Genomic DNA, 14,504 nt, shown 5'->3' on the forward strand with positions numbered 1-14,504 from the left:
TGAATGAGTTCAATGTTGAAATGATATTTGTGCAACATTTCCTATCTCTGAAAATAATTTCTTATAGTACATAACACATTTCAAGGTAATCATTATGCTGTTTAAGACTACAGTTGAACCTCTCGTATCCGGACAAGTCGGGACCGGGGCACATCCGGATAAGGGATTTGGCCGGATACGGGAGACTCAATGCTTTATACATGTACATATACATACACATGTACTGATGTAGCCCATTGTAGTACCACATGTAGTAATGTGTATACGGCAACCTTTTCATTGTTACACTCAGTAAGAGACCCCAAAATAGAGGTTCGTGTTTGCAAGAATGAAATCATTTTCTTTTATAAATTCTTTGGATGATTTACATAAATACTTATTAAGAAATGTATCAAGTAGGTCTTGAAAATAAACAGTATAAGTCGACGAAACTATGCTTCAAAATGCGATGATTTGGGGATGTTTGGGGATGTTAAAATGTCTGAAGGTAAGCAATTTGAAAGGAAACTTGATGTAATGTATGTTAATCATGTTGGAAGTAATATGTAATTCATGTGTGTTTGTGTAGGAGTTCTCAAGGAGTTGTGAATCCCCTTTCCTCCCGTAATTTTAAAAAAAAAAAAAAAAAATCACGGCGAGATTGCGTCCGTATAATAGAGAGATCCGGATAAAGGGAGGCCGGATAAGAGAAGTTCAAGTGTATTTGATTTTCAAACCAACCACTGATACTTGTAAGAAGTCCCCTGCTCATCTCATCCAAAAAAAAAAAAAAAAAAAAAAAAAAGTAGCCTTTAGCAGAAAGAGCTCAAAAAAGGACAAAGTAATGATCTGACAACACTTGACACCAACATTTCATGGCTGCACAGAGTGCAAAGGAATTTGGCAAGCTATAAAAGATTGATGTCCCATAATGTGATGTAATCAGCTTTAGACTTGGCCTTGAAGACACTACCATCTAACCAGGCATCCATTCACAGTTTTAGCTATACAGCAGACGGGGCAAGACAGGACTTAAAGGAGAGACATTAACATGATTTCAAACCCACGTCTGTCCGATCGAAAGGCGGAGTACTTGCTGGAACATTAAACCTCTGCACCTCAAGGGCACAGAAAGGAGGTTAACAGCCATTTTCTCAACCACATGGAGCACAAGCTAGCCAGGCATGGCAGCTTGGCCGGGATTCATTCCCATTATGTGCTGAGTTTTAAAGAGTGCACGGTGCATCTTCCCGTGTTGCCCTTCAAGGAAGTCATCAGAGTAAGTGTCATCAAGACGTCTACCCAGAGATCAAGTTTTCGGAGGATTCCCTGGTCATAAAGCGTTCCCCACAAAGAGAAAATACACGACAGCACTTTAATTGATAAACAACCTCTTTCAAGAAAGCCTCACGCTGACAGTGTAACATGTCAGATTCCAGATGAGGGGAGAGAGAGAGAGAGAAAAAAAAAGATTGTTTTGTTTTAGTTTATATGAGTCTACCAAGCAGAGAGAAATATTCATGTATGCGTGCTCACTGCACAGAAAACGTCACACAGCAGATTCTTCAGTAGGGACGGTCTCAGAAAAGCTACCGAGAGAGATATATGTGGGAATGCATCCCTCAGCTCACCGGGAGCCTCACTGGCAGTCCCTTACAGAGATGGCTCACTGGAACAGAATACTCTGCATTCTCTGTATTGAAATAAATTGATCAATGGCAAGCAAAAGCCCTTTCTAAACCTTGCAATTATATCAACCTTTGCAGGAACATCAAGATTCATTCTTGAGAGATACCCTTCAATATTTTTGGATTTCTGATAGTTTTTCACTGCTCTAAACTGTCATGTCATGTTCATTATAAAACATTTTGAGTGTGGGTGACAATAGCTTGTGATTTAGAGTACCAGTTTCTCTATCATATCACTGTATATGCCATATATTTCATGGGGTTTTTCTTTTCGTGAATTTCACGACTAGGGTGCTACTTGCGAATTTTACAACACGCCCAATTTTTAACTTTGATAACATCGATCATGAATGTGACTTGTGTAAGTACATTTCTCCAGCCATTACTGTACTGCATGATCATGAATGTCAACCACTAGCGAAATTGTCAGGAAGTCCCAATTTACACACACACACACACACACACAAATGATAATGATGAACTTGATATTAATGTGGCATATAGTACCAAGCACTCCTTTCTCAGGAATTTAATGCTTCTAGAAAACACTGAAGATGTCTATGTGATGACAATGTGTCAATTCATCCACGTGATAAGACTTACAAAGATGGCAAAGATAGTCTTACACTGTAGTTTCATTGCATTGGTTTGATAATTGTGCAGTATTTTTAGTGCATCTTATCAAACCAGTGAAAGTGCTGTTTGTGTTGTCATGATGAGTTTATTATCGACATGATACAAGCGCACTGTTGTTAATGAGAAAGTATATGAACCATGAATCAAATCTATGGTTACATCATCTCAGGGCTAGGACGATAATGAGAAAGAATTATTACGGCTCAACTCAATTTTTGTATCTTTTCTTTTCTTTGGTGGGGGGGGGGGGAGGCGCTAAAGTATATTATGAAGTTGTCCAAAGTTAATGGTCCAAAGGGTTTTTTTATGATTACACTTTTGTCCTGTATGAAATAAAACAAAGTATGGATGTAAGAATAGCTAACATGAAGGACCAAAAATAAGGAAAGTATTCTGTTGTTCACATAAGAAACACCAAAGGGGAAAAAAATATTATACACACTGCCAACTAAGCAAGTTCCACACATAAACAGCAGATTGCCTAGTACATCAGGTGATGATCTAATGATTAATTCTGGATTGATATATATATGCTTTCCTGCAAAACATCATTAACTATTCTCTCACAGTATACACTGATTGCATTTCCTTGTTAAGTCTGATTTCTATAGACAATTTGTCTTCCTCAAATCTCATACTCTGCTTAAATATACTAGTACATACATTGCATAGGATGCATATATATACCCAAACACTGAGGGTACTTATTCACTTATCTGAAATGTAACGCAGCAAATTAGACGGCGCTTTCAAACACAAAATGTGACGTCTTCCGTGTCAGCTTAATATGTGATCCTACACACCCTGAGGGAGAGCGGTCTACACATTGCCCCGCGGTGAAACTCGCCAAGAATAGAAGAAAAGTCAGAGTGAAATATGGTTCCAAAGTTCTAATTGGAGCAGAAAATAGAGAGGGGCCATGGATCCTGCTCGGGCTCACCACAATCAATCATATCGGGAAAAATTCTCCCTGACGTCATCTCGGAGTTCGGAGGGGAGCGCGAGAGGAGAGATTGATCGCATCTGCCGGGAGAGAGACCGGAGGATGAGACTTGTCTCGATGCGGCATTTGGGCCTTTCGTCTCCTGGCAATTAAACAATCACCTAGGAAGTTATGTTTCAGAGGTATACCAGTAGCGAGTGGCTCCACTAGCAATGCATTGTCATAGGCCTGTCATCAATTTTTTTTTAATTCAAGGTGCAGTTAGGCATGTCACAGCATAAGACAACATCTCAGCTAGGGAAATGGATTTTGCCAACCAACAGGTCCTGTCCAAATTGTCAGAAATCATAAGACACCATTCACTTGGAAGTAATTATCAAAAAGTAGCTAACTCATAAGTAGAAATGTTGTCGCACCCATCCTCTTTATCTCTGCACATGATTACACTCCCACATACATTCATGAAGCGTGCCGCCGTGTACACGTTGTATCTCCATGCAGAATGCAACTCGTACAGTGACTAAAATTCATCTCGAATACTTTTTATGAGCATCTCACATCTCTCTCTACATTCTATATTGTAACCTCATTTTGTCTCTGTTTCTCTCACCCTCCCCATCTCTCTCTCTCTCTCTCTCTCCCTTGTATCTCTTCCTTTCTTTCTATTTTCTCTTTATCTCTATCACCCCTCTCCCCTCCTCCCCCCCCCCCCCCCCCCCCGTTTTTCTCTCTATAAGTTTTGTCCAGCTAATTTTCCCCTTGCACAATATAGGGCATGTATCACTCTAGTTGACACCCTCCCCAGCGAAAAGCCAAGAAAACTGCTGTGCAGATCAGCTGGGAAAGGAGGCAGCCTGCTGGCATTTTGTGACCAGAGTTTCAAAAGGTCTTTGAATGTCACTTCAACCACTCCCGTGGTCGCACTGACATCAATGGGAATTTCGTGGGAAACCGCACATTCGTGCCCACAGTATCACGCATCCGTGAAAAGTGGGGGCCCAATGCCTTATTAACCCATTGAAGATGAGTCCCAAGAATACTCGGGCAAGTGTCCACGGGAAATGTGTGTTGGAGCAAAATCAGCCCGTCCTCAATGGGTTAAACACACAGAAACTCTCCACTAGTGAATTTCATGGCTCCTACAAAGATTACAGCATCTGAAGTACTGTATAGGCCATACATATTTCACGAGTGTGACATTTTGCAAATTTTGATGTATGGAGGACAATCTCACAAATGGGTGAATTTGTGATTGAAAGCCATTACGAAGGAAAGAGGAAATAATCTTCAGCTCAATTCAAGCAAAAATTTAGCAATTTCAAAATCTGGAAACAATGTACGTACATTGTTTGTATTACAGGAGAGAATCTGTTTGTGAGTTGGCACTGCCATGAATATCAGTAAATTTGCACAATTCAGAAATAGGATTGCTGCAAAATATACCACATACCTACAAGGGTCGCTGCAAAATATACCACATACCTACAAGGGTCTAGATGAGTCTCCTAAACTTTCTCGATGGAAAATCGTACAAGCTGAAATTTTCGCGGTGGTTTTATTTTCGCGAATTTCGCAAATCGCCTTTGAACCGCGAAAATAACAACACGCGAAAATATCCACGCGCAAATAACTAAGTTCATTTAGACCCTCGCAACCGCGAAATTAACAACACGCGAAAATGTCCTCCAAGTAGCAATTCGCGAAAATATCTGTACGCGAAAATTTCAGCTCGTACAGTACTTACTCTTCTTTTCTACTCAAAACTTGGGGGGTGGGGGGGTAAAGAGTTCCATTCCCTTGGGAATCCTAGCATCTCATCCCTGGGAGTGTGATAGGGGGAGATAGAGGGGACTTCTCTCTCTTTCTCTCATCTAACCATACACTACATGGTCCTACTGACAGCACTTTTCATTCCACTGCACTACATGCATTCATAAAGCTTTATAAGTGATTTAAAGACATGCCATCCATGTACCTTTTATATGCAAACTGTTTGTTTTGCATTTTTTTTTTAAATATTTTTTTTAACGAAGACCACTGTGTGGGCAGTATACTCCATCTCCTTCCAAATGATGCATTGATGTATAATGAAAACATTACACAAATACAGACAATGAAATACATAGGTAGCCTCATGCAGCCCACTATAGGAGAAAAATAATATTCAATTCATTCAGTAGATTTACATGGGCATTCATCCAAGATTAACATGCAAATGAGCTCATCAATAAAACAATTTCCATTCAGAAAAAAAAAAATTCATCTCACGCTGAATTGAGTAATGGTGATGTCACACAGCATCCACGTGGGAAATGCATCATTAATTTGCCAATTTGCTCCCTGGGACCAATTTGCTACAGACTCCCTGTAGTCTTTGCAGGGACATTTTGCTTCCACATGAATTGTATTACAGTGGGGAAAGTCTGTTTGCTGGTCTCTCTTGGTTTGATGGTATACATTATCACTGGGCACCCACAAATCCATTTCTTCCAGTATAAACCACGGTCCTACCACATTGTGTTTGATCATGAGAATCTATGCATACAACTGTTGTTAGATGTGTCAAACAATTTGTAACTTTAAATTCTCATCTAAGTCAGACTGACAAATGAACAGAAACCTCTCTTACAACACTTGTAATCACATGAGTGGCTGAAATCACAAACCACTAAGCAGAAGTGAGAAATAAGTGTTACTCCTTTTTAAATTAGTAATTTCCCACCTTTGCTTTTTATTTTGTTGCATTTCTTGTCATTAAAGATGGGAGGCAATATTTTCTTAGTCGACCTTAATTTCACACAGAGCAGCCAACTTCTGAAATTCGCACATGATAAAATCAAGCTGCAGAATATATGACATGTAATATAAACTACAAGTTGAAGTTATAGGACTCTGTAAGCTGTTCTACCAATGACAGTATGCAAGAACAACATCTTCTGTGTTATCAGAATCGTATCAAGCAAAGCAAATGTTGATTGTAAATATTTCTACACTTTTTTGTGTTTGTTTTATTTTTTTCAAATGATGTGAAAGTATATTCTACAACACATGGCAAGTAGGGTCTTATTCAGAGCAGAAAATAGCTCAAAGACCTACCATAGAAGTTGGCCACAGTAAACAACTGATAAATTACATCATACATGGATGTCAAATGATGCTTCATCTCATATAGCCATATACCCAGTGCCGTATATAAAGAGTCTGGCCAACTGATGACAATAGCCGCCATGTTGTTACTCAGCATATTGTACACGTGTACTGTAAAAGTGGATATTTTCGCGTGACTAATTTTTCGCGCTTGACTGGGTCGGAAGAGTTTCGCGTGTTTTTAATTCCGCGGAATCAAGACATCACGCACAGGCACATATGGCAAGCAAAAATATTCGCGTGCTTTTATTTTCGCGCTAGTTTCTGGTTGCGCGAAATGCGCGAAAATTTGAACACTGCAAAAATTTCCACTTTTACTGTAATAGACGGATAGCATGTATAAAGCCTAGATGTCATTACTAAAGGAAACAAAGTAGAGTGTAGTTAACAATGGGCACTGCACACACGCATGCTCTGTTTGGTAATGTCATGGTGCCTGTAGATCACGGGACCAGCTATTGACCAATCACAGGCTTCAAAGCTCATAAACTTAAAACAGAGTTGACTCTCTATATATGTGACAGTGCACCTCAAAACAAACAAAAAGTCGCCAGACATGAATTTTTAGTTAAGACCATATTCTGAAAGAGCAGACTTTAAGCTTTAAAATGATGTATAACTCAAATCAAATGGACTCTCCTAACCTATCTAAATATTGGAAAGAAAGCACAACCTCAGGAAAAGTGTGAACTGAGAAAAGAGGCTCTGAAGTACAGTCTAGTGTGTCTATTCAAGCGCTTAATCTTTACCAAACCGTGCTGGCTGTGCGATGAATGAGACAAAAAACAGGAAGTAAACCACCGGAGTAACAACAATGAAGGGATTATTAGATTAAACTGAAATTAAACATGCCTCATTAAAACATTCTGTCCATAATTAATGCCAACTTTCAAAGCAGTAGCACTATCCTTTCAAAAGTTATTAGAGTTGAAAGTGAAGAGTGTGGACAAGGTTTTTCAGAAATGAAAAAGGGATTCTGAAGACACACGTAATCATACTATTCTATCAAAAATGTTCGAGATAAACTGCTAAAAAACACACTTTCCTGCCAGTTTTATGATACCAAATTTTAGTATAATGTAAAAGACGACCTGCTCTTTCAGAAAATATGAAAAAGTCAAGTTCGGCTAGGTTGACCCATTTCACTTGTTTGTAGTCCTCACGCAAAATCAGTGTGTGCGACTTTATGCTCGTTTTGAGGTGCACGGTCACATATGGCACTGGCCACACCTATGTTGGTAGTTTCTGGCACACAAGTTTTTGCCTATTTTTCAATTTTGTTTCAATTTGGTGTTCCCCGTTATCAAGATATATGGTAAATCAAATCCCACTCTCTACCATTAAAGAAATATGCTTTGTCAGTATTGCTAATCCATTTTTTTCTTTTTGATAAGACAAAACTATACTGAAGTTTATATCTTTAAAATCATCACTGTCTCTAACCAATGGTTTTATCACGATCAAAGTTGTTAAATGATCATCATTCATTCTCATTATCACTATCACAATCGAATAGAATAATTCAGGTCCAGATGCAGTGTCGCTTTTAAGCTTCTTCTTTTTTCTGCAAGAGGAAATGGATGAGGAGAATCTCTCAGGACAGAAACAAAGATTGATGAGGTATTTGCATGTTTTCCTTTTAACTTGTCCCTTCTGGCTCCAGAGAGCATTAAGGATCTTGTGTCTATACATTCACAACTAGTCTCCATCCAAGCACCTGTAATATATATATTTAGGCCATGGTGTTGCACACCTCATGAATCTCTTAGCACATGATATATTTTCAACTTGCTACACTACCATACAAAGAGTCACAAGGATTATATAAACATGGCTATCATAAAACAGCATCATATTCCCTTTGTGTTTATGTCAAGATATCGTATCGTCAGCGGTGCTCCACATGGCTATTAACACTGAGCAAAGTTTATGGCACTGCACGTATCTGGTTCACAACTGACAACATCTCAACAGCAATTTCTCTGAAAGTTGCAGTCTAAATTTTGAATCAGAGCAAAATGAGAGTACAGGTACTCAGTAATTCTTGTTGGGGGGGGGTGATAGAGTGGGTAAAATTGAGGTGGAGATATTATCTTTCCTACAAACACTTGTTGACTTGACTTTACACATGGTTTAAAAATGGCACAAATTTGTGTCCTTTCTTCATTCACAGTTGGGAACTGCATTCAGCAGATATGGGGGGGGGGGGGCATTTCATGAAGCCTTTGTCATATATTTTTTCTGAGAAACTGTTGTAAGCTATCAAAATTCTTGTGTGTTATTGGCTGAGAGCAAATTTGCCCAACCCATTTGTCAGACAAAATGCTTCGTGTAATGTCTCCAGATGTAAAAAGATTTTGTGCACATTTTAGATTGATACTCAAAAAGAGAGAGATGTCATGAAAATATTTGATTTCCTTTTGCACCGTCAAGACAAGAATTTAATACTTCAGCACGATTTGAAAGAAAAATATAGGTAAAGAGAAGCAGGTATACAAACTTTTTAAACAGTCTCAGTGTAGTATTCTGAAAGCTGAAAAAAAATTCAGAAAAAACAGTATTTTAACCTTTTATGCATTAGACATGCAGTATAATACATGTTAAGAAAAGCAGTATCTTCCATGAAACCTGCAATATTTTGATCCCTTCCCCCCCCAAAAAAAAATATATATTTATATATATATATAAAAAAAAAAAAAAAATATATATATATATATATATATATATATATAATTTATAGATATATAATTTTGCTCCCCTCCCCAATAAATGAATAAATAAATGAATAAATAAATAGATTAAAAAAATTAAAAAATAAACTTAAATCTAAATATAAATAAAAGTCACAGTTGGCATCTCTGGGTAACAATGAGGAAAAAAGGATGAGGAAAAATGGAAGAGGAAAAGGAGAAGGGGAAAGGCTGAGAATATCAAACATATGGATGTAGCTGAGGGTTCCTCATCAACAGAAGACAGATGGGTGGAAGAAAGGAGAGAAGGGAAGGATTAAGGGGGATTTGAGCAGACCCTGGGCAGAGGCAAGTTTAACCCTCAGTGTGCTTTGACTACCCATCGGATGAAGAAAACCCCACAGCATTCTACACACTGTCCAGAGTCTCAGGCAGAGAAGGGGTTAAGGAGAGGGGGAACCAGTGGTAATTGCTGCTGCACAGACTGAAATGCCTGCAGTATCGGGTTACCGGGAGAGATGCCTGCGTCTGCGAAACTGTTCAGACAGTTCACATGAACAACGACATGTTGGACTTAGGCATGGGGATTGTTTATTGAAATGAAAAATGTGCTCACAGGCCATTTCTGAAATTAATGGCCCACTGCATTACATCCATTCATATAAATGTTGCAATCAGAGTATGAGTTGTTGATACATGATTCCTCCAGCTGCATGATAAAGAATCTAAATCATGGATGTAAAAATACAATATTGCTGAGACTCTAATAAACTGTCATAATCATTAATATGTATATTCAGTGTAGTTTTGAACCTAATGAAATGCCCTTTTTTGGGGGTTAACTTTAACAATTTACAAATTTTGTCAATGTAATAAGTTTGAAAGAATGCAATGTATCATGTCAGTATATTCCTTTCAACATATTGAACATGCATTTTTTTTCATAAAACATCTGGGATTTAAAATGAAAAATCATACAATAACAGAAAAAAAAGGCAATGACACTATCAACTTAATAATTGAAACAGAAGTCAGACTGATGCAATAAAGTATGATTAAACTGCACATGCTGATACAAATATGGTTGGTGGAAGATCTCCCATATAAAGTCAAATCTCGCAAATTTTGGTATTGCTTTGCAGATCCTACTGTACAACAACAAATACCAATAAATAGTTTTTCACCTCTCCTTTTCACAAATGGGATCAAATTTAAAGAGATTTTATTCAAGACTAACTTAGCACAAATCAAAAAACAAACACCTTATCTGCCTTGGTGTAACTCACCCATGAGCACATATTGAAATACTTGTGTAGTATACACAGCAAACTTCTCTACGTGAAGCACATCATTGACATTGTACTTTGCAAAGTTTTCCAAAAATTTAGCTGGTGTTAAGGCACAATATGGAAGCAAGGATTACATCAGTAGACTGTCCTTCAATTTATGGTAGCCCTAGGAGCATACAATTTTTGTCACTGTTTTTATTAGCCATCCTAATCTGATACTAATTTATTCACTTTTCAATATCTAGATGCTGGTGTGCTAAACTCTGGTGTGCTAAAATAATAGTTACGTTCAGACGACAAGCCCTAACCTCGAAGTTAGGAAACCTCGAGGTTAAGCTCTTGCCCCCTAACTTCGACGTGCGTCCACACGACGAAGCTTAACCTCGAGGTTAGGAAACCTCGAGGTTAAACTCCTGCCCCTTTGAGTTTGTTGATTTTTGTGTCCACAGGGTGCTTAACTACAAGTGGGGACCCCCCGCGGCTCGTGGTTAGAGCGCTAACCCTGAGATATCTCGTGGCTCTTAACATCGAGCTAACCTCGAGGTTAGCTAACTACGAGTGCGTCTACACTGTCCCTAACTACAAGCTTAACCTCGAAGTTTCCTAACCTCAGGGTTAAGGCTTGTCGTCTGAATGTAACTTTAGTGTGACTGCCTCAGGGCACATTCTGACACAGACAAAACCTGTTGTGTACAGCTAGGTGAAAGCTTGAGTACAGAAGGAAAACTGACACAACAATGGTTCAGCAAAGTAGGTTTGTGTTTACATTAAATGTGAAAAAAAATCATAGAAAACATTTTTAACCAATTAAAACAAAAACATATCACAGAACCCAGCTTTTGATAATGACATGTAGTTTTTGATTGTCCTCTTCTACCGTTAAGCTGAAAGATCAACATGAAATATTTCCATTAAAATTGCTTGTGGATCAATATCATTAGTTTTTAAAGTTTCTAGTGTTAAGCAAGACTTTCAGAATTTGTCCCTCATTTTATTAAAGCTGGCATATACAATCCTAAACAAATGAGAGCTGTAAAATCAACCAGCTGGAACAGTTTTCAGACTTTTTTCCCCCCAGTCACGAGATGTGATACTCCTCATACACAGAGGTTCTATCAATTTCAGATTGAGTGAATGGTAGCAAGACGGACAGTCTGCTGTCTAAACAGCTCACTTAATTCACGTCTCAACACCAGGTAGATTTACCGCGGAGTTTACGCTGCACGATTAATCGAGCGCATCGGCACGACAAGCCCAGCATTCCTGCCACGGAAGGATTTACGTTTGTGTAGTTGTACATTTGCCCCATGTTTACCCATAAGTTGAGAAGCTCTAACTTCCAAGAAAAGAAAAGAAAAAAAAAAGGCAACCTTCCTCAAATTTCCCATCCAAACACCCTTCACATGATCCAAAGATCACTCTAGTCTTTACAAACCAATGGATGGGGGGGGGGGGGGGGGGGGGGGGCATGTACTTGCTCATCTCATACAATTGATAAGAGTTAACAAATACACCACTGTTTGCAATTCATAATGCCTGCACAGACTAAAAAAAAAAAAAAAAAAAAAAAAACACGCACACATTATATACACATATACAATGCACGCAAACTTATTCATTCATTCAAATGTACATAATTATACAGTTTACTTTCTTTGATCAGGAGTGTATGGAAAAAAGGAGAGGCCACTAAGTCATACAGAGATGCCTATAATAAGAAAACAGCAACAAAAATGTACTAATTCATGCATGGTCACCATTCCACATTCCTTGCTTATGGCCATAGTGAGGCAAGCTTTTTCATTTGATCTACAAGATTCCAGCATCTCTGGCAAGAGTCACTCCTCAGACCTTGGGCCAAATCCCGGATCAGCTGTGGTAGATGCAGAGAGCTCGGACCGGGATCCAGGGAGGATACTTTGTCAAATAAATAACCTCAGCTACCAGTTGAGAATGCTATCAAACTGGTACAGAGTGGAGATTGAAAGGCTAACACAGAAGGCAGGAGCACACAGGGAGTACTTTACAGTACATCTATCACACTGTACGATAAGCTCAGGAGGGTATAATACAATCTCTGCCAATGCCCAAATCATTGGTATAAAGTCCAGGGGACCGTTTCATGAAACTTTTTGTCAGTGATTTACACCGACAACTGTTAAAAGCTACTGAAATCCTTGCGTCTCATTGGCTGATAGCAAATTTGTTGGTGAAAACCTCCGACGAACTCGCTGATGCTTTCAGATCCTTGATCTCTTCCAAGGGAAGGCCATGCATTGAATTGATTCCATGAGGGAGACACACATTTGTATTTCCTGAGAGTGGCTCATCAAATACATAACACCGAATTTTAGTTTCATTATTCAATGTTGAAGAGACATGTGTATGAATAAAGCAAGAAATGAAAAATGCACTTGTCTACTTGCCTTAGTCTACTTCACAGGTGTGAGAAGGAGTAGATCTGAAAGTACAAAGACTAACCGCCTGCATATTTTCAGACTGAATAGGAATATGTCACCAAGAAATACTGCAAAGATTTGGATATCTAACGCTAATAGCATACTTCATATAGGCCTACGTACTCACAATTCAAGGGGACTTCATATACATTCTACACCTATATAGAAATAAACTGTTACGAGTCGAATAAAATGATTTAATTTAAAGAACTGTCATGGAAAGTCAATGACTGAAAAGAGTGAACTGCTCTGAGTGTACAAATAGTTATTTTGAATAGTACGCCTATATTCACTGATTTACAAATGAATTTCTTGTGTTTTGCTTGTTTTATTTGTTTCTCTGTTGTCACTTGTATTGTTTTGCAAATGCCGAATAAATAATAATAATAATAATGATAATAATAATAGCATACAAAGCAATACAAAGGGTGCATGGTAGTACATCTCCTGAAATGATGCATACAATTGATAATGTTTTATATGGTTTTTAACCTTGGTATAGAGACCATCTTCAGAAGTGCTGGCACTCTGGGAGTCTTGTGTGTGTGTGTGTGTGTGGACTGGAAGAAATTATGCAGGCTGTAAATGGAGAAAACTGGCTAAGTGTTTCATAACTGGAGGCGATAGAAGAGGAATGTAGTGTGCAGAAACACATGCTCGGCAATATGCTTGGACTGTCAGAGGTAATAATTGTGTTAATGTCCTCGGGCACAGAACCCAACACCATTTCCATGGTGCATGGGGGGCCCCATCGCAAAAGGAGTGGGGCGCAAAAGAAGAAAAAGCAACACCAACATGAATGTGTAGGACTGAAAGAGCAGGTGACTCCATCCAGAGAGATAAGATCAAGATGGCACTGGAGATCCCCTGTTTTCCCCAACAGTAAACATGCCATAATGTATTGATCAGCACAGCAAAAGGTTTGCAAGATGACACATATTCACCACAGCTATAGTTCATTCTTGCAAGTACAGTGTACTTATCAACAGGTATTCTGCCTGTTGTTCAGAAGGTATTATATGGCATTTCAGACCAGAAGTATCTACCACATTGACCGCATGTCAAATAAATTCAAACATATATTTTCATAACAAATATCCTTACCACAAAATCACCTACATGCTGCCAGAGAATAATGTGACTCATAACAACAAATTCTGTACATATACAGTTGAATAGTAAGATAAGAACATAAGTATGCATGATTTTTCTCAATAAACACTCTCCAAATAGCTGGAAAAAATACAAGAAAAGAAAAGACAATGCTGCAGTTTGTTTTTGAAGAACATTGAAGTGTATCCACATCAAATTCCATGGCCAAGTGATGATGGATTTTTTTATTATTCACAGTTTGAATAGTAAAATTATATTCCCCCTGCAATATTCTACTTGACTCCATGCTTTCTCACACAAGCACTTGAAGTCTTTTCAGTTTATGAATATTATATCCCACAGGCCGCACAGCTGGCTCTCAGCAAAATAAGATATACTGTATATTGGGGGGGGGGGGGGTGTTTGTGTTCACACGTTGTTGGGATTGAAGTGGGCATATTTCAAAGCTATCTTTAAAGTTCATAGTCACAGCATGGCAGCGGATCCTCCCACACACTCTGTGGTGCTTGTACCTCAGTGGCAAACCGTATATCAGGTAGATTCTGTGTGGCAGCAAGGCT

At 38.5% G+C, this 14,504-nt stretch overlaps 1 protein-coding gene across 1 annotated transcript in view; it reads right to left on the minus strand.

The window, feature by feature from the left end:
• LOC139716258 (solute carrier family 4 member 11-like) overlaps window positions 1–3,283 on the minus strand; it is a 58,948-nt gene extending 55,665 nt beyond the window's left edge. Inside the window, exon 1 of the mRNA XM_071627826.1 lies at window positions 3,244–3,283. Within this exon, the coding sequence (XP_071483927.1) occupies window positions 3,244–3,283 (40 nt within the window). The remainder of the gene's footprint in view (window positions 1–3,243) is intronic.
• Window positions 3,284–14,504: the final 11,221 nt, after the last annotated feature.

Source organism: Diadema antillarum, unplaced genomic scaffold (genome assembly GCF_040938485.1).
Source record: "Diadema antillarum isolate AM-2024a unplaced genomic scaffold, OU_Dant_1.0 scf00000063, whole genome shotgun sequence".
Taxonomy (NCBI): domain Eukaryota; kingdom Metazoa; phylum Echinodermata; class Echinoidea; order Diadematoida; family Diadematidae; genus Diadema; species Diadema antillarum.